Raw genomic sequence first — 22281 nt, 5'->3', positions numbered from 1 at the left:
TCATAATTATTAATAATTAAAAGCTAAAAATGAGCCAACCCTCCTATGGACACTGGCAACCTCAGGGCTGCAAATTCAAGTCCTATCCACTCCCTACCCTCTTTAGCCTTTGATGTACCAAAGTAATAAATGACACATGTTAGGCAACGCACTGCTGATACACCTGGAGGTAGGTCTGGTGTCAGGAGCAGAGATTCGGCAGGGGTCCAAGACATTCCACGTGTTAAACCCCAAAGGGAAATTTGTGCAATGGGAGTAGAATGGAAATATTCTGAAATTATGTGGTATTTCATGTTTATTCCACAAGAGTATTCTTGTAAATATTTTAAAGCAAAGGCCAGGATGCTATTGCACACAGAAGCTAAACCCAGGTTTATACTTTTGAAAAATTTCAATCTTAAGCTCAGTGAAGGGACGCACTGGAGGAGGGGCATTGCACTCAGAAAAGACAAAAATTACCAGGTCATCGCCCGTCATCCACCCACAGTTAGCCCCAGACTGCCATTTTTACAAAGTATTGGGAAAACCCAAGGAGAAAAATCCTTTTAATACCTCACTTAAAAAAAGGTAAAATATTCACTTTTTGGTGCCCAGCTTCCCTCATTTGATTGGAAGCCAAGGCTCCACAGTGAAAGCAGAGGGAGAGGTCTCCCCTTACTTATCTAGTAATTACCTTCAACGTCTGCTTTGCTTTGGCTGTGGAGACATAGTCACAACCACGAAGACCCTACTGAAACAAGAAGATAGGAAGTTCATAAAACGCTCTCCGTCTCCACTGCAGAAAGGCACAGGAACGTCACCTGAAAATGCAAACTGTGATCTTTTGTGACAAGATTAAAGAAAACCTGTTCATTCAAGTTACAATGAGAATGACTATTCCTATATTTTTTCATATCCCTTGTGAAAGAAAGTTTTATTGCCTGAGAATCCACATTAAGTGATAACTGAAGCATATAGAGTCTGAGAATTGTAGACTCTTGGCCGTTGGCATTTTAAAACACAAATGTTAGAATTATCTATTTTCTGGGGGTCCTTTGGTCTCCTGTTCCTTGCTCAGAGCTCTTACTATAAAAATAAGAAATACATGTAAGGAAATAATTTTGCCCAAGAAACAGACATCAAATCCATGTCTTACTTCTACAAGAGAAACATACCACAATCTAGAGAATGTCTAATGAAGTCTTAGAGAAAACTGTTAAGCAAATGAAGTGCTTATTCCTGCCATCTTGTTCTGACTTCCCTGGTACCCATTCAGCTCACTCATGTTGGCCTCTGGCTTTTCTTCAAGGCTCTACCATTATATTTACCCTCAGAAAATTGTGTGGCACACAAGGCATTCAACTACTTCCTTCTGCTCTAATTAAAAAGGTACTTATGCAGTGTCCTAATCTCACAATATAGAGGTCACATACTCACAAGGAGACACCTACTTTATCTGACAGGTGATTTGCTGAAAGGCCTTCAGTCAAAATTGAAGGACATGGCCCAGATTCTCCACCTAAGCTTCAGGGTTCCAAAGTAAAGTCATCCTTGTGCAACATTTTTTTCCCATACCGTGATTGGATACTATTACAGCTGTAATTTCTTTACCTATTAGTCAAGGTTATCTTCCCTTTTATCCTTAGAATATTTCATCTTTACCTTTCCTCTAGCTGATATGTGTAAATGTGTTTCCATCAGATCTATGGATGCTGTACATGAAGGAAGATCCTATTCAATCCTTGGCGCCAAGATGTCAAGTAAAATTCAGGTTTCTCTGGAATTAGTACTCATTGGAGGATTTCTTTCTGTTATAAGACACTGAGTAAATACAGGAGATAGATGAGATCTCCAAGATTGGATATGAGAGCTGCTGCTCTCTTTGCTTCTGAGAACACTTCTAGTTCCTTGTCATGTTGGCTGTAGATTGTTAGGGAAATATAAGGAGGTAGAAAGGTGTTGTAAACACCATCATGAGAGAGGAATTTTGTAATATATACAGTGCAGTCCAAAGTGCCTCTTTGTGCAAGGCTGAAGCCCACCTTAGCCTTAGTCCTCTCAGGTGGGCAGGCAGTGAGACGTTAATAAAATTCCTAAGGCTCTGTGTGCCATATGAGTTTCCATAATTTTTCTATTAACCCAGGACTTCAAAAGACCATGATAATCCAAAAAAAAAAGAGTCCTGGACTGGGTAACATTATCACAGCTAACACACTGGTGGATGATGACAAATTAATGTGTTACTGTTGGCCTGGGCGTTGCAATTTTGGAGTGGGATTTTTGGAGATCTTTTGCCTAATGCCAAAGTTAGAAGAGATATTTGAAATCAGGTCTGTACCTGCCTTCAAATGGGGCCTCATAGAGACTATCCAATTATCTCTGCCCCACATAGTCTCTGAGGCTGGATTTCAAGAAAAATATAACAAATGACCATGTTCAGAGTGAAAGTTGGAGACTGTTAACCAAGGTGTCAGTTTCTGGGAAAAATGAACGCATAAAACATTGAATGGGTTGGTTTAAAAAAAGAAAAGGATGAAAAAGCCCTTTACAGAGTGATAACTCAAATAATTATAATTTTTCCACGGAATTTATAGTCCCCTAAAATTTGTCTATAACACAAACTACATTATAAGAACTCTAGGCTAGAGAGAAGGCATTTCTCCATAACAGCCAAGAGTGTTAGAAGGACAAGGTGGGAGTGTGGTGCAGGAGGATTAGACGTTGGCGATAGAAGCTAGTGTGTAAAAGAGATGGTGATGTGAGAGAGCTACAAGTAGAGGAAGAGGAAGGTTGTCATGTAGTGGATTTTTGCTAGTGTTCTTTTAGGGAAACAGGGCAAATATCTCTAAATAACTCACTGGGATTTTTTTTTTTTTTTTTAGTGACATCAGGATTTTCATTACAAAGCAAATTGAAGATATCTCCTAAGGCCAATATTAAACCCAAATTCTTATACCTTGATCCTCCCAAAATCTACACAAAAATTTCCTTAAGATCTTAGTATATTTCTAACAAGATGGCAGGAAATGGCAGAATATATCCTAAAGCAAAACACAACCAAGCTTCAAATGAAAATGTTAAGACTAATAAAATTGGACCACACCATTCCAGTGAACCAAAATTTGATGTAAATCAGTAAGGCTCCTGCAATGAAAGGCTTGGCAGTTAGGTGAGGGAAGCACTTGCTGACTCTAGGACCAGAATTCCATGTTTTTACTGCGGAACTGAAATTTAAAATGTTAAGTATTAGAGGAAAAATGTAAGGCAAGGTCTAAATTGACCAAGTCATGCAGAAACTTAACTCATTGATTTTATGAAAAAGATACCACTAAATAAATGAGTCCTAATTTATTACAGTCAATGTTGTAATGATGAAATTTCCACTATGCTTGACTATATTCAATACAAACTCAAGATGGCCACATTTGCAAAGTATGTTTCTTAATGAATCTGGCCTCATCCTGTTTATGCAACATGAGCCCGTGGGAGAATTACATACGATTTATAACGACAGACATTTCACAGATTTATTCTTTGGCTGCTAGAAGACTCATCAATAATTCAAGAATACAACATCTTATGTACAATTGTTTCATTTCTTTCCTTTTTGCAAAAAAATCATTTGTATTTTAATTAAAAATCATTCACAGTTATATCAGCATAGAATACGTAAACGAAAAAATGTTCTTGTTGGGAAGACTACAAAAGAAAAGAAAAATCTTATAAACTTTACAATCTCATATTACTATGTAATGTCTACTTTATAATGCAAAACAAATGATTCTTAAATCAAAAACACAATGAACAACTAAGTGTTTTCATTTATGTTAAGATAAAACAAAAACTTCAAAGAGGAAATTTTATTGTGTGAAATTTAAAATATATGGAATTTAATATATAAAAATTTAAAATGTGATTTAACTCTGGATCAACCACTTACTAGCCAAATTATCTTGGGAAAGTTGTTAAATCTCTATTATCTGCAGTTTCTTCATCAATAAGATGTGTAAATTAACAATTGCACTAATTTTTCTCAAAGAGCAATAATGAAAATAAAATGAAATAATGTATAAGTGAATGCACTTTATAAACCACATATAAGAAAGATATGCTCTACCACCATCAAGTAACAGGATAAAAACAGTTTAGAAAAAATGTTATTTAAAATTAATTTACTTGATATGAATTTTTAGGGAAGTTCCTTGAAAAGCATTAGTTTCTATGCCAAAAGTTTTCAGTTTGCACTTTATCATAAGTCTAATTTAAATCCTTTAATAAAAGTATAAAAAGGTACAAAAGTCAATTTCACCTCCTTACCCTACCATAGCATGTTTAGAAAATCCTTTCATACATAATCAACTTAAGGCGATTTGACCTTAACTGCATAAAAGCAAACTGGAAATGGAAATAGATAATTGCAGGAAATTGAGAACATTACTTAGTTTCTTCATTTCCAGAATACATTTTTGTTTCTGGGAGACTTTTCAAGTCTGGTCAATATGTTGAGAATAAAAGCAATAAATATGTTGAACAATGTGAAAATGATTTTGGTTGGTTTCTCTGAATTTTTGGGGGGGAGTTGTTATTGTTTTCTAAGACTCTTTGTTTCCTGGGTACTCTCTTCTGAATCTCCAGCAGGGATTGGCTATTAAATCCCATGCCAAAGCACACCAGCAGAGGAATAAGCAAATTAGGAGATGCACATTAAGTACTACGGGTCCATTACTAATGGATGTGGAAAGGCTGAGCAGCAGTACTCACAACAGGACATGCCAAAAGACTGGACAGTCTGAGAGAATCAGTAGCACACAGTTAGAACTGTGGGCTCTGAAATCAGATATGTTGAGTTCAAAGAAAGGTTTTGACTCTTATAGCTGTGTGACCTTTGGCAAGTAATTTAACTCCCTACTGCTTGGTTTTCTTATTGTTAACATGGAGATAACAATAGTGCCTATCTCCAAGAGTTGTGAGGGCTAAATAAAAGAATCCAAGGAAGGTACTTAGAAAAGCACCAGACACACAGAAAACATTCAGTGAGTGCTAAATAGAAGATGTAAAGAAATGGAAACAAAATAAATGGTTTATTTTTCTCACAAAGTTCTTTACTAGGGATTCAAGTTTCACGCACAGAAAAGTCAACTTGAGATCTCTTTTAAAATCAAAGTGTCAAATCATTGGACTAATTCAACTCTCTAACATTGTGCCTTCTCACAACATACATACATACACATACACATGTGTGAGTGTATATACACAAATATATACACACAGACAGACATAAGACTTATATATACACACAACAAATTTAACTGAATGGCAGGAAGGCTATAGCAATGCAGAAATTGGGAACACAGATCATAGGACCTGTGCATTTCCTCAATGAAGCCATTTAATTTTCCAGTGCTTCCGTAAGTTTAAATAATTTTGATTTGTGGCTAGTGAAAAAAAATTGTCCATTTATTCTATATGCAGTGCAAAGGCAAAAGAAAATGATTCAAAGTGAAATAGAGTCACACATGTATTGAACAACTTAAAGGCATGGTAAACCTTGCTAATCCAGTTGGAGATGAGTAAGAATGCTTATTCAGTCAAGCGAAAGGTAGACACAATTTTTAAAAAATCTACTCATTGCTAAATGGCCAATAGTGGCAAATTCTCAGGGAAAAAGGACCTCTGGTTCTGAGCTCTCATTTGTTTTTTGTTCTTCACACTTGGTATACCTCTTAACAATTTGATGGAAGGAGAAGTGAATTCTCTAACTTAAATAAGAATATAGAGAACTGCCCAGATATATTAGCTAATCTTCCCATTCTTATAAGAGATATCAAACTGCAACTTTTTTTCATGCTTTCAAGAGTGGTGTTAAATGCAGTGTTGGGTGCAATCTGGGACAAAGTCTAGTTTCAATTTTTCTATGTTTAAAGGTTTTCAACATCAAGGGATAAATCTCAGAAAGACAACGCCCCAACAGCTGAATTTTTTACAGCAATGGTTAATTGCTATTTGTTTATTTTGCATTCATCCCAGGTACATGCTTTTCTTGGAAAGAGGAGATTAAGAGGACTTATTAACATTTCCAAAGTCCTTTGAGAGATGTGTTACAAAAGTGTAAATTATATCCATGTTATTTATTAGCTCAGCCTCATTGAACATGAATAAATTATGAACAAACAAGAGTGTCTTTAATGGAGCAAAAATATTACAAAAAAAAGAATTTAAAATCTAAAATTAAAGTGTTTGAATACATTTTAAATGCTGTTCCTTGTTTTTCCTGAATTAACGTTTAGTTTTGAGGCAGCTGGGAAAAGAAAGGGACCCAGTCTGGAAATATTCATGTGCTAATAGCAGCCATGTTTCTCTCACCATGGATTAAAGCACTGTGACTGTGGTCTGAGATTTTACGTATATCAGAGGCAAACAAGGCCATATCTTTTTCCTAGAAACAAATATAAACCATTAGATGGTTTTGAAATCATACTCGCTGCTCCCATAAATTGCTAAATTAGATGAAAGATTTATATTCATGTTATTCAAAAAATGAATTTTCGCCATTCAGCTGCTGAGTAATGGCTGTTAGTGCAATGTTTCTACCAAGATAAAAGGAAGTTTTACTCCCCTTGCTACTTGTTTAAAACTCCTTTGCATAGTTACACAACAGCCCATTTTTCATTACCAGGAAAGGTATGCTATTTGAACCATGCTACTTTTTTACTCACAGTAAATCAATATGTGTCATAAAAACAGAAAAGAAAGTAATACCATTCGCTATCATTGGACCTTCCCTTAGAGCGAGTCCCAGAAGACACTGCTAGGCTGGGTTGCTATAGCAACAGAGCTCTGGTGCCTCTCTTGCTTGGTTTGTTACATGAGTTGATTTTTACCACACAGGTACAACTTTGAAAATTTTTTATGATAAAGAAAAAGTACAAAGAATCAATGACAATGTGCGTGACCTTTCCATTGATTTGAGATGATTTAATTCAAAAGTAGTATAAAGAAGGTGATTCCGTAACATTTGAAATCTCTTTGCTGACTTCCAATTAAATTATTCCTTGTCTTTTCTTTAGGGTCCTTAAGTAGTCATATTTCTTAAAATGTGAAAAAAAAAATATTCTGAACCGTTAGAGTGTTAGCATGGAACCTCATATGGTTTAACCCAACTGTGAGGGTCTGCTACAAAAATGTCTTGAAATAATATCAATCCACTTAAAAAATATCTATAATTAGCAAGAAGACTCAACCAGGCTATACTGGCAATATAGAATAATTATCTTCTGACTTCTATTAAAAAGCTGTCAGGACGGATTACAGCATATTTTACGATGTATAGAGTGCTAATTAGTTTTCCCTATTAAAGATAGGCCATGTAAAGCATTTTGAACAGTGTCTGGCATTCAAGTAAACACCTAATAAATATTATTATAATTTTTATTGCTATTGTAATACAGTCAGGCAACACAGGCCTTCTTTACAGTAGGCACTATTGGTTATGCAATTGTAATGCCTTTTGCATTCTGAATATTTTTAAATAAAAATTGTATAAAGAATGCCCTACTATATAGTTGAGCCTTAAGTATATTCTAAAAACATTCAGGTCCTTTTTAGGGGACTAACCTTATGAAGAAAACATTTGCATTTAACGGACATGCCACAGGCAGCAGCTTGAAGGGGAGTGTGCTATGGGTTTGAGAGTTAGGACTTCAATCTTGTTTAGCATACTACTAACTTGAAACCTTAACCTCTCTAAGACTTTGTCTTTTCACCTGTTACAAAAGGATAAAAACAATTTCCCGGCTGTGTGGTAGAGAGGATTCAGTGAGGCAATGTATATAAAGCATATGCTAAAATGCCTAGCACAGATGATACTTACTAAATTTTAGCTGTCTTTCCTCTAAAGGTTTTCCAGTCATTTCCTTGAATCATAATTTCCAAATGGAACTTGAAGGTAAAAATGGGTATAAATTCAATATTTCTTAGCAGTACTTCAATATATATGGGTTTTAACTCTGGCAAAATGTCGAAAACTTTCATTTCAATATAATTCTATGTTACAAATTATTTTTTTAATTTGCGTCAATTGATAAGGTCTTTCCCAAAGTATGTTTTCATGACCTCCTAGCCCAGGATGATGCTCTGGAAAAAAAAAGGTGGGAGAAGGACTATTTCTATGGTCAGATACATTTAGAAAATGCTACGTAGTACATCTCACTCTAGGGATTAACGATCACATTAGTATATTCAACCCTCCAAGAAATCCCAGACAATCCCAGATAAATAAATCAGTATTGCTTAGCGGTAAAGAGAAGAAATTCAGGAGTTAGGCCTTGGGACCCCACTTTCACCACTCATTAGCTTATAATTCTGGGAAGTTATTCAACCTCCAGGTTTCAGCTTCCTGTCTGTAAAATGGGAATGGCAACAGTATTTACCACGCCGGGTTGACAGGTTAAAATGAGATGTCTCACATGTTCAGACAGGGGCTAATAGAGTCAATTATCAATAATGAGAGTTCTTAAAGAAGTCTTTTTAAACTCTTTACCATAATAACTCTTCTTTACAAATAATATCTTTGAACATCTTCTGGAACTATGATTCCTTGGAACACACTTTGAACAACGCTAAAGTACAATGTTAGGGTAGCGATAAATTGTCATTAAGTAAAAAAGTACTCATCATATTAGTGCCCAAGGCAAGTAGCACAAAAAGTCAGCTACCGCACAACATGTGACCTCACTGGCTTGCTATTGTGCTAGAAAGTCCCACTACCAGAACATTAGAGCAACTATGGTGAGTGTATAGATCTCCCCCCATGGATGTTCTCCTCATTAGAGCCATTTACAACCATTGCATGCATTAGCACAGATCAGTTCATCATAATAGGTTATTTGCATGTCATTAAATTTGAGCCTTAAAGGAAAAGGATGTCAAATAATTAAAGCTTTAATGACTAGGAGAGAGAAAACTGAGGATATGGCTCACTGATGGGGTCTGCAAAGAGAAGGGACATTATCCAGATGTTTGCATGTTTCCTAGGGCTAACACAAAATATCTGAGTGAGTTTTCAAAATGGAGATAAAATAGTAAAGGAAGATAAGAAAAGGTGAGAGCTTCATCCAGGGAAAAATATGCTACTAGTTCACAACAAAATGCAAAGTCCTCCCTGGTAAATAACACTATGACTCCTCCAATAAACCTCCTGCCATTTGCCAGAAGATGGGAAGCTTAGCTAAAGGACCAGAAAAATGAGCAGTCAGCTAATTAATCTGAAGCCTTTTAGAAGTCCTTTTATTTATCCTCAAATCTGTAACTGTATCAGGTTGCTGACTTCTCTTCTTTTAAAGAGTTCATGTTTTAATATCATCATCAGAAATAAATGCAGAACAGAAAAATAATTGCTCACTCATAATTCTATGCCCTCAACAATGAAAAACTATTTTCAATTATTCCTGTTCCCTTCAAGTCTTAACCATAATTATATAGTATCATGTCTACACAGAGGTATTTTTATATGTAAATACAATTTCAAAGTCTGTTTTTTTCCACTTAACATTATATCTTCAGTATTTCCTTACAATGATATGTAGAAGTCTTCAAAATGATCATTTCTAGTATCTGAATGGTTATATTCTTCCATGACCAGACATGCAAATGATCTCTGATTACGTTGTTGTACAACGAATCTCTTCCTTCACATAGTTTTCTTTCTTTTAGATTAGTGGTTTCAAACTTCACACATCAGAATCAGCTGGAGGGCTTGTTAAAACACAGGTGGCTGGGACCCACCCTCAGAGCTTCTGATTCAGAAGATCTGGGGTGAGGCCCGAGAATGTGCACTTCTAGCAAATTCTCAGGTGATGCTGATGCTGCTTATCTAGGGATCACTTTTAAAAAGTACTGTTAGATTATTTACATAGAATATTGTCATCATCGAATTGAGGTTGACAAATCAAATTGTATAACATTTTCATGGCATCTATGACATATTTCTAAAAACCTTTTCTACAAGCTTACACAGATTTATGTGGCCAACTGACTTCTTGACACTTGAAGCCTGGGTAGATACCAATTAACTGAATGAACAAAAGAACAAAGGAAAAGTCTTACTTCTCTCCTCCTCAAAACCATAACATTAGGCCTGAGATCCATCCCTTTACATTTGAAAGATACATAGCATGGCTACATGGTAATATCCCATCTGTGTCACCACAGAAATCAGCAAGGAGCTTTTATCATCACTGTCCAAATTCAGAAGTCACTGAAAAATAACTGAAATATTTACACCTTGGAGGGGAGCACTCCGCAGATACAAATTAGCTGCATTTAGCTTGCTTGTCCACCAGAGAGTTCAAAACAATGTTGCTCACTGCAAGGAGTAGGGCAAAAATCTGGGTTTGAAAAATTATTTTTGATAAACTAGAAACAAGAGAATTCCCATCTTGGCAGAGGATTATTAGCACGTTTGCCTAAAAGTCACAGTCAAACACCTCAGAGGTTCTCCCTTGTACTAAAGGATTCTTTATATTTGGGTAGAGATTAATCCCTCCCCTTTAAATGGAGACATATGCAAATAAACAAAGATGCCTACATAAGCATCGAGATGCGTCTACATAAGTGCACATTAGATAGTCATGTGCGCAAAGTATCTATCCGTATGTTGGTTTCTAGAAACCCACAGATAAGACATGTACATAGCAAAGATATCCTCTGCAGCGCTCTTTGTCTGTAATCTGCACACATTCTTAGAGCTTTCATTCTTATTTGTTTTTTTATTGTGTCTGTTTGAATGTATAAAGAGAAGATGTGTTCATATACATAATAATCATAAAACTATACATAAGTAAAGTGATTGGGTGTTGTTAATAAACCTTGGAATTTGGTTAGCAATAAAATTGTTAACTCTGGCTCACACTGAGAAGAGCAAATCAAGAGTAAATGTGTTAGCTACAGACTTATTAAGAGAATCTTGTATTTATGACTTTCTAAGGGACAGTTTCTTCTGAGTCAGTGTTTTGGTAATTCTGCTACCTTTAAGTAAGAGCTAAGCCAACACTCTTAACAGTCTTAATTGACCCTAAATTGTTCTTTGCATGGACAGGTTCATTATGGTCATATAAAAACACTGCTGCTCTCAGGATGGAAAGAACTAGGAGATAAATGCTAAGACACCATGTATATTTCATTGTCTGTATATTTTATAGAATAACATGCATAAATGCATCTACTTATTATGTATTATGTAGAAAATAAGACCATATTTGGCAGCCTCAAAAAAGATATGACAGGGGCCAGCTTGGTGGCATAGTGGTAAAGTTCATGTGCTCTACTTCGGCGGCCCGGGGTTCACGGGTTCAGATCCTGGGCACAGACCTACACACTGTTCATCAAGCCATGCTGTGGTGGCGTCCCACATAAAAAATAAAGGAAGATTGGCACAGATGTTAGCTCAGGGCCAATCTTCCTCAGCCAAAAAAAAAGATACAACAAAGTTTAAAATATGCCAATGTTAAAATGCAAACTTCAACCCAGAACTGCAATGCAGACACTGGGAGTCGATCATTCCCCTGGTGTGTTTGAGAATCTGACTATAGGCACTTATTGCTTAATCCAGATGTTCAAAGAAACAAAGCTAAGATATTAGCAGCAACAATCATATGATCATTTAAAAACCAATACCTCTGAGTTTTTTTGAGTAATAACTGCCAGTTCCTTACAACGAGTCAGTGCAGAATGACACTCAATTAAATATAGTGCCTGCCACAAATCAAAATTACCAGCCAAAGTGTGTACATATCAATGAGACATTTTTAGTTCATCCATTCAATGTAGGGCTCCTGGTGGTCTAGTGGTTAACAAGATCCAGCGCTCTGCCTTGGTCCAGGGTCATTTCCAGGTCAGAGAACCACACCACCAGTCTCTGGGTTGTCACACTGTGGTGGCTGTGTGTTGCTGTGATGCTGAAAGCTATGCCACTAGTATCTCCAATACCAGCAGGATCACCCATGGTGGACCGATTTCAGCAGAGCTTCCAGAATAAGACAGACTAGGAAGAAGGACCTGGCCACCCACTTCTGAAAAAATTGGCCATGAAAACCCTGTGAATAGCAGCAGAACATTGTCTGACCGAGTGCCGGAAGGTGAGAGGATGGTACAAAAGGCCCGGGCAAGGACTCTGTGCAAAGGGTTGCTAGGGGTCCGAATCCACTCAACGGCACTAACAACAAATTCTATGCAGAGGAGGAAATAGGGAGAAAATGTGCAATGAAAGGTGCATATGACCTGCACATGAATTTTCAATTCCTGAAACTCAAGGAAACGGAAGGTAAAAAGCTGTTAGGGATAACCAGAGACAAGGAGAGGAGCCTTTGAGAATCACTACACCATCAGGGTGGAAATGGACCCCTGGCAAGCCAAAGGACAAGAATGTCAAGAAATATATATTAACGGATATTCTCCTTTTTTGACAAATACTTTTAGTTTCCAATTTAGGCAGTGATAGAAAATTTCCTTTGAAAAAAATTAAGATTTGCAAAAATGGGTCAATTTTAAAATGAAGTCTGTTTTTAAAAATAGTACAAATTATATGTGGACAGTGCAGAAATTAAAAAAGTGAATGACTCAAGTTAATTAAAACGCTGTCCTGAGATACCTGTCATAGCAGCATGATGCCCTAACTTGCTGGGTCACTCAGCAAATGACCACACTACAGTTCTCTCTCCTACTGTAGGCTTACCTGGAGCATTAGAAGGCACTGAATGTGCACAACATGTTGTGCTATATTAATGGTATTAAATTCAAATGCTATCACTAATGAATTTGATGCAATTTTTTGCAGTAAAGCAAACCTCAATTCATCTATAAACAATACACGGATAGATTTCACCAAAAGGAAACCATTTTCTGAAAAGAAAAATGGAAGATCAAAGACTATCTTAAATGTTAAATACCATATAAATTTATGTTATTCATAAATATAGTTATCAAATTCTTTGACAATTGACTAAATATGGAAGACCAGACACAAATAAACATATGTAATATATATTTTTGCCTAGAAATATTACGTTACATTAGAGGGAAAAGTATCTAATTTATTAATCATGTGTTTTATCAACACCTCTATTATAAAAAGGAATAATTGTTTAAATAAATGAAACCCTATGTTTTGATTCTAGGCTCTAGGGCCTAATATTCTAAAGGAGCCTCATTCTCAACTTAGAAAGGTCAACCTGGTAAAATTTAAACACATCTGTGAAGATACTAAATCACTATTTTTTATGTACTAAAGCAAAAGCAGGCAGCTTGGCTAAAATAAACGTGTATGTTATCCTTGCAATAAAAAACAAGAGAACAATAAGCAATGACTGGGGCAACTGTCTATCCTAGTGAGGCCATTCTCCCAGATTTGGTCTCAAATGCCTAATAATAACATTTCGTTATATCCCTTTCCTTGCCATTCCAAAGCAAAATAGCAATTCTCACCTGTAAATTTTTTTTAATCATTAAACATTGACCTACAATTAGATTAAAATACAAAATGAATGGCATTATTTTTGAAGGCTAATTATGATCAAATTTTTCTTCAAATAACATGTTGCAGAGCCTTAAATTGTCATATAAATGTTTCAGTCAAAAGTTGAAACTAAGAAAATTTTACACTGACAAAATTTCTACTGGGCCATCCCTGATTTGAGTATTGTTAAGAATATTCATTGATTATACTAGATGTACACATTCAAATCATTCTGCTCTACAAAATAAAATAACAAGCAAGATATGTTTAACTTATTCAAATGAGAAGAGAATATAGCTCCAGTGAATCAAAACCTCTATTCTTTCAGGAAATGACTGAAAAAATAAGGTAGAAAAATACTTATTAATTGCAAATTTCTAGGAATATATCAGTGCTATTTTTTTCATTTTCTTATTTTTGAAAAGAAGAATTCTTGGTTTTAGGAAAAATCACAAACTTATTTTAAGAGATTAAATTCTCTTGATTATTAACAAAACAGATCACAAGTGAAGGTCTGAAATGTCACTTCATCGAGCCATTAATACAATCTAACACTGTTCACGATATCTAGTCAGATTTCTTTTTTTTGTTTTTTTTTTTGTGAGGAAGATCAGCCCTGAGCTAACATCCATGCCAATCCTCCTCTTTTTGTTGAGGAAGACCAGCCCTGAGCTAACATCTATTGCCAATCCTCCTCCTTTTTTCTCCCCAAAGCCCCAGTAGATAGCTGTATGTAATAGTTGCACATCCTTCTAGTTGCTGTATGTGGGACGCTGCCTCAGCATGGTCGGACAAGCGGTGTGTCGGTGCGCGCCCGGGACCGAACCCGGGCGCCAATAGTGGAGCGCACTTAACCGCTAAGCCACGGGGCCGGCCCCGCTAGTCAGATTTCTAATTAGGATGACCGTAAAATGGATAGAGACGACCAAATCCTTCATTGGCACAGGCCCACATTTCTGTATTCTAACCCAGAAACCTAAGTGAGAAATGGCAGTCACCATTTACCCATGCTATTGTAACGAGCTGTCATTTTCCTCACTCTGGTTCATAACCCAAACTTCTTGAAAAATCATGTTTGAATCATTTGAAAGTTACCAGGACCAACAGAATGATCATTTCCCAAACTTGAGATATGGAAGACCAGGGCACAATATTGTCTCTATGTCCCATCAGGAGGGGACAAGTTTCTGTGAAACTAAATGTATCAACAAAAAAGGAATTTGGTTTTTTTTCTTTTCCTCATTTTATTTGATCCCTATCATCTGTTTGGTGCAGATGTTTGTGTATATGTAAAAAGAGAAAGACAGTTCTATTTATTTAGCCCTCATACTGTTTACACATGATACACTAAAAAATGTCCATACCTTGTATCTTCAGATCCAACTGTAAGCACCACAAGGGAAGTTCTTGTTTAGTTACTGGTCGTGTTTCCCCCACAATCTCCAACGCAAGGCCTTAATATTCTCATACAGGACAAGATATCAAGTGAAAAGTAAAACTTTACCCTAATGAAGAGAATCTTTTCTCCCACTCGGTATCTTCCTTGAGAGAGCCTCTCCACACAGAATTTGTTTGGGCATTTGCAAGGAGGATCTTCAGAAATCCGTTTCACCTGAAATAGAAGAGCAGGGAAGGTCATTCTCCTTAATTAGGTCCCATTTAGATTAATTTGTTCCCTGAGTTCAAAGGCCTTTGGACCATTAATGTTTTTAAATTTGTTCTAGACTCTGGACATGATGTGAGCACAGAACTATCACATTAAATCCTAACGACGTCAAGGTCAGGCCCTGAAGGCATCTACTGAAGGCCAAAAACTGCATAAGACATAAGCTGGGTGATGACAATGTGAATGATGCTGCAGGATAATGACGATCAAGTCATCTGGCAGTGCAGGAATGATGAGCTGGGTTCTCATTTTTGGAGGATTAAAAAGATCATGTACATTAGCTTGCCAAGATAAATATATTGAAAACTAGAATAGAACATACGTTAACATAGGGTATATGTTTCCTCATTATAATTTTAATTATATTAATTTTACCCATTTTCTAAATAAATGAGAAATAAACAAATTATTTTTTTAATGAAACTATTGTTGCATCTTATTTTAAACTCTAAGACTTTAAGAAGTCATCTCTAATTCACCCAGACTCACCCAGCAATTCACTCCATCTCAGTAATTCCCACCTACCAAAACCTACTTCTGTGGCAGTATCTTACAATCTACATGATTTTTGTAGAATCCATGTCTGAATATCAGATTTTATCTCTATTTTATCTATGTCCCTACTCTCTAACAAATACTTAATCTGAATGATACGCTAACAATGTTTATAAATAGTTGTGACCATTAGAAAAAAATATACAGTCCATGATTTTAGGACTTTAGGAATAGGTTTATATTTGTATTTTCCTCATTGGGAACCTGCCATGTGGTGTCTCATAACTGTCCTCTCTTCAACTAACCAATCAACCATATAACCCAAAACAATAATTTCCTGTGTTTTGAGTCAAAGTTTCCATGGAAGAAAGATCTAAACAATGCGCAACTTGTATTTGAGAAGCTTGATAGAGTAAATTTAGATTCTGAAGGAATGAGCTTGAACTCTGCTCACTCAAATTCTTTATTCCACAAAGATATGGTTCCTAGAATTTTGTCATCAAAGAAATTCAGTCATTCCCTCAAATAATTCAATGTCTGACTTCAGTCAGCCTTCTACTAGGCAAATCTATGGGAAGAGTAACACATGAACTCGCATGTTGGTGTAAAGGGCTTACACAGCTTGGTTTCACTAGAATAAGAGGGGTTCCAAAAGGTATGGAAGCATGAGACACCACAGGGAAAGCTAGAAAGGGCGCAGGAATCCTGAAGCAAAACTTAAGAACTATACAATTACGCCTCAGTGAAGACCTACAAAGAAGAACCAACACTATTGCTGGGGGAAAGAGAACCAACATCAGGATACATATTTTCATCAGTCCCTTCTAGAATCCCTAATTCTCCCAACATATAAATCTACAGTTCTTGGTATTTATTTTTATTGTAGCAAATTATATCTCAGTTATTGGTTAACCTTAATGTCTCTTTGCTAGATTGTGAGTTACTTAAGGGTGAAGATAGTATTTCATTAAGATAGTTTTAAATCCTTGAAATAAAGCATAATGCCTTAATGGCATGTAATGTGTGTTTAATAAATGCACATTCAATAAATAAATGAATGGATAAATAAGAACATGAACCTATATAGGACAGGGGAAATCAGTGCAACAGATTAAGATTCAAAGAATCTTAGTGACAACTTTCATGGAAAAATGAAGGAACTGCCTAATGTCATTAAGTTAGGGATTAGGCCCATGTCTTTGAGTTCTGAATTTATCCTACCATACAATACTTGGTCCATAGATAAATCCACCCACTCCCCCAGTATTAACAGGAGTCAGTCTCTAGGGATTTCGTGAAGGATAGTCTTGAACAAGATAGTGATAAGAGAACAAGAACAAATGTTGGGTAACAGTAGCATCTTTCCTTCCATAACGCAGAACCACATTTTGGGGTGGGGGTGGGGTCATAGGACAAATAAACGTGTGCTGGTTTCAGTGTTCCTCTACATATATCTCTTTCTATATGTATTTATAAAAGTGTTTTAAAAATATAAATGTATGTATATATAAATTATGTTTAATTTATACCATTGCTAGAAGTGGTACAGTTTTCCTTACCACCACAAGGGCTTCCATGAGAGAAGAAGGAAAGAAGGAAAGGAGGGAAGGAGGAAAGGAGGGAGAGAAGGAAAGAGGGAGGGAGAAGCACTTTGGCCATCCAGAGGGAAATCAGACAGTCAGCATCATAAAAGCACATGGCCCAAACTTGAGGAGAGCCACACTTGGCACAGCCTCACCGCCATGTGGTAATTGAGCAAAGAGTAAATTGGCGTTCAAGTGGTTCCTCTGCTAAGAAATGACAGGCACAAGTATGTAGGAAAATATTTCCATCTTGAAGTGTTCTCAGACGAAACACAGAAACCGTTGGTATCAAAGGAAGGAAAATACAAGATGCATTTTCTAAAGTGGCCTGCCCTCTAATGCCTTCCTACCTTTGAAAATGGACTTGTTTTTTAAAATCAAGGGCTTTTTTGTAGAGTGGGAGAGGTGGAGGCAGAAGTGGAAGAGACAAGACCAGACTGCAGGTCATGGAAACAGACTGTTAAGTCAACAGTGACTGACGACAACTGTGCTTCTTCAATCACCTCGAGAGAAGTCAGTCTGGCAGGTGTTCTGTTTCAGGCCAGGAACCCAGCCAGTTTTCTGCTGAAATGGGATTTCAAGAGGAGCCTGATTACTCAGAACTACACTATCTCCCATCCCCAGACTGAGGAAGTTGATGGAGAAGAGCAAGAAAGTAAGAATGGTTTCTTAGAACTGTATTCAACTCATTGTGTGGGAACCAGCTCAACAGGAGGGAATGCGAAGAGGAGAGCTAAACCCGACCCACCATTTTATTGTGCTGAATCACTCCATCAGGACATCTGGAGAATACATTAATCTGAATGGACTCCACTGTGTTCCTTTTGTGACATCTTGATCAAAGAAGGTGGGATGTACTATCCCCATAAAAGGTCACCTATTTTTTTGTTCAATTTCCCACAATTCCCCTAAGTAGCAAACAAGGAAATGTGAGAAAACATTGAAAGTTTCAAAACTGGCAGTTATTGTTGAAACTGGTCACTGGAATGTGATATCTTAACCCAGGTCTGCTTCTCTTCCTTTCTTTCTTTTTTCTTTTTCTTTATTCTTTTCTCTATTTTTTCCTTTTCCTGCTTTTACTCCTCCTCTTTATTCTCCTTCTTCTTTTCTTTTCTTTTTTTTGATGCAAATCATAACTTTGCCTGAGTAGAAATAGCCAATATTAGCAACTAAACACAGGAACTTTGCAGGCAATCTCTATTATATCCTATTCTAAAGCACGTGATGAAGTCCACGAATTTCAACCTCCAATGGCCACCTATGCCTCACATGCAGTGAAGCAGTTGCCATAGGAACTATTTCCTTTTTATATTTGACAGATGAAGCTCTGATTTAAACCATTAGTGAGGCTCAAATTATTTTTCTCTCTGTTCCTTGTCCCTGAAATAAAACACTTCAGTGAAAAACTATCACTTAAACAGAATTCAAATATTTCAATGCAATTTCCCCAACATAGAATGAAGGAGACTGTGAGAGACTTCCACGGCCAAGCAAGTTTGGAAAATTCCAGGTTAAACAAGATCTCATTATGGAACTCACTAGCGCCTTTGATATACCAAAGTGCATTGCCAAACTCTAGGTGGGACTACGGTAAACTATATTACTCAAATGAACCTAACCACAGAATTCTTTTCCCGGTGGGTCATCTGGTGGTGTTAGTGTTGATTAAACATTCTTTGAGAAATGCTGGTTTAAAGACTTTCAGAACATAGTATTCTAGCGGACAACAGTACAGAAACATCCACGTTGCACATTTCCTACATTCAATTAAAACCCCTTTCTAAACAGATGATTATGTTCCCAAACTCTGTTTGGTAAACTTTAAAGGGGATTTAAGCTTTTCAGAAAACCCCTTCATTGTTTCCAGTTGAGAGAACAGAACTCGGAGAGAGGAGAACAACCACAGAGTCTCAGTCCTGCCATTTTAAAGGGAGTATCTATCCCATTCTGAGCTGGAGTATGGGTAAAACTTTTCCAAAATTCCTTTCATAGTTGTTTTGCCCCCTTCTCCCTCCTGTCATTTTCTCCCCTTCTCAAGGATGAGGGGTGGCCACACATGACACAGACTGGTGAAGAAAGGGAACCATTCTGGCTACTTCTCCCAGGTTCATTTAAACGGCTTCAAGTGGCAACATCCCCTCCCTCTGCAAAGCGACAGCAGAGTTGAAAAGTGCATGTATTTCCAGAGCACAAGGCCATTCCAGATAAATATAAAAAAGTAGAAGCTTTTTAAAACTTTAATTACATTGATCATTTATCCACAAGGGTGGCACTGAATACAGATTAATAAAATACAGTCCTCGTCTTTGCAAACAAGGACTGCACCCAGAGAAGGATGGGGATTGATGCCCAGTAACGTAAATACTTCATTAAATATATAAAAATTCTTGGGGTACAAGGATGAATTTGTTGATTTTATCTGGGATGAGAGATGCCAAGAAAAGCTTTACATAGAAGGCCATACAACCTGAATTTTAAAGATGACAAGGTGTTTAAAAGTAGATTTAAAAGATGAGTAGGCAGAAGTATGGGGAGAAAAGCAAGTGAGAAAAAAACACAGGGTGTAAAATGTCCTTAGGAACTTGAGGTTAGCAGGCATGTGTACGATGGATACATCCCAATGCAAAAAGGAGTCCAGAGGCAAAAGGCTGGGAAAGATGAACTGGGCCCCAACATGGAGGGCTCATGCGACATTTCAGTGAGTTTGAGCTTTACCCTTGGTGTTATTGGTAACCCCTATATAATTTTAATCAAATCTGAGTTGCAATTAGGTTGATCGTTCTGGTAGCAATAATGCTCATGGAGAGGAATTTCAAGAACAGACTGGTCAAATGCCGGAAAGGTCTCATAATTTGAGGACTAAAAAAATTCATTTGCTTCAGTAATTCATCCATTAGGAGGTTAAGGGCAATGTTGGACAGAACGCTGACTATAAAGCATTAAAGAAAGTGAATGGAGGTGACAGCTGAGAGGAAACGGTCTGATATCAAGCATAGCGGCCCCAGAGAAACATAGTTATGAGAGAAAGACTAAAGGGACATCTTCAATTAAGTTGAACCAAAAAATATAATTCAGAGAGAACAAACACTGTTCTCATCAATATATAAAAAATGCATCATTATCTACTACTAATACGATATGTTATTCAAATTTCCTTACAAAATAAAAATAAAATACTATGACAAGCAAGGCACGTGACTGATCCTTAAAAACAGTCCTGTGATTATAAAATCCTTTTCGGTGGCATTATATTAAAATGCCCTGCCTATTCTTTAATTCCTGGGTGGACTGAACAAAGAAAACTAAATTAAACTGTTATTGGCTAAGATACCTCAACGGGCTAAGTTGAAGTTTGCTGTCCTTAGCGGAAATGGGAATTCTCAATCTGTCAGAGAAATTGTTACATTGCTGCTCATCTAAGCAATACAGGTTATACTGTCATATGGAGGAAAGGAAAAGATAGGAGGATCTCTCTTTCTGCATTCTATAATGTTAATTGGCCATTTTCCTAGCTCTCTTCAGCACAGACCAGAGAAAAGGACCCTCTCAGGTAGGGGCCGGCTGTCATTTTCAGTGTTGTCTGTTTCACAGAACTGGCATTATGGTTGGTTTTGCTTTCTAAGGATCTCCCCGTGTATGTGAGACATACTTCAGTCTGATGTCCCTGAGGTTATCATTTTCTATAAAATGCATGAGCATTTTTTACATTTACACTCAAAATATATGTGCAGGGGGCTGGCCCCATGGCCTAGTGGTTAAGTTCGGCCCTTTCCACTTCAGCACCCTGGGTTTGACAGACCTACACCACTCACCGGTGGCCATGCTGTGGCAGTGACCCACATACAAAATAGAGGAAAATTGGCACAGATGTTAGCTCAGGGAGAATCTTCCTCAGGGAAAAAAAAAATACGTGCAGGAAAGTGAATGCATATACACAATCAAACATGCTACTTATAACCAAGAACTACTTGACAGACAACAGAGGTAGCCAGAGAGTTTTAATTCATCCTATTTGCTATTACACCCAGAAATTGCTTTCTGTGATTATGAGAGCATAACGAAAATATTACTTAATCTGCCCGAGACTGTGTCTCAAGGACTCTGCTAAGTAGAGGGTTAGGGACCCCAGAGAGTCAGACAAAACTAGGTTGGAATCTAAGCTCCTCTCCTCCCCTCAGCAGGTGACTCAACTTCTAAGGTTCAGTTTCCTCAACAAGAAGCCTGCCTCACAGATAACAAGAACACTTGAAAAACAATGATGGAGGCAAAGGGCAGTTCTCTTCTCTGTGGTAGGCTTGCTTCCCCTCTGTAACAATCCTCAAGACTTCATGCCCCAGGCTGCTTATCTGTGAAATGAGGAACCACGAACCCATAACAACAAGGCTTAAGTGTTTCCAAAGACAATGTTCAGGAAGTTGATTGATTATCCTATAATTTTAGATGCTACTCAGCAGAATTAAGTGACACTCTATTTTAAATGACTGGCTCAGTTTTGAATCTCGAAATGAACTGTAGGACTACAAACATTTTCATAGGACTTTTAAATGAATTGCAATGAAATTGAAATAGGTAAAGGTCAGACTGATAAGAGATTGCACAGAATGAGTTTTGAAATTCAAAAACGACTAAATGCTGGTAAGAAGTCAGACCAGTTTTACTTACTGCATCATCCAGTAAGTTGCCCGTACTTTTTTTTCCAGAAGATTTTGATGAAGGAGAAGGTGAAGGAGAAGGGGCAGAAAGTGTTTCTTCTTGTTCAATCTCTTTTTCCAACTTTATCAAACCAGGAGGCTCCACACCATACCTTGTAAAAGACATCAGATCAATACACGTGCATAACTTATAATGATACACTTACCATATGCTACGTTTGATTGTGAACACCTTAGGACCAAATCACTGACTTTTTAAAGTAACATTAACTTATTCTGGCATTAAATTGGTAAGTTCTCAAACTGACATCCTTTTAAGCAGGGAAAACACATATAGCTGATTCAGATACGTATAGATAGAGAGAGAGGCACACATACATGGACATACACACATTT

At 36.9% G+C, this 22281-nt stretch overlaps 1 protein-coding gene across 3 annotated transcripts in view; it reads right to left on the bottom strand.

The window, feature by feature from the left end:
• GAS2 (growth arrest specific 2) overlaps window positions 1-22281 on the bottom strand; it is a 128661-nt gene that overhangs the window by 37437 nt on the left and 68943 nt on the right. For all 3 annotated transcript variants that reach the window (XM_058544703.1, XM_058544704.1, XM_058544705.1), the window contains 2 exons: window positions 21896-22037; window positions 14994-15101 (listed from right to left, as the gene is read on the bottom strand). In XM_058544703.1, coding sequence (XP_058400686.1) covers window positions 14994-15101; window positions 21896-22037 — 250 coding nt within the window. The remainder of the gene's footprint in view (window positions 1-14993; window positions 15102-21895; window positions 22038-22281) is intronic.

This window comes from Diceros bicornis, chromosome 7, assembly GCF_020826845.1.
Source record: "Diceros bicornis minor isolate mBicDic1 chromosome 7, mDicBic1.mat.cur, whole genome shotgun sequence".
NCBI classification, from domain to species: domain Eukaryota; kingdom Metazoa; phylum Chordata; class Mammalia; order Perissodactyla; family Rhinocerotidae; genus Diceros; species Diceros bicornis.
The sequence above is the reverse complement of the archived record's forward strand: the minus strand, read 5'-3'. Positions and strand labels throughout refer to the sequence as shown.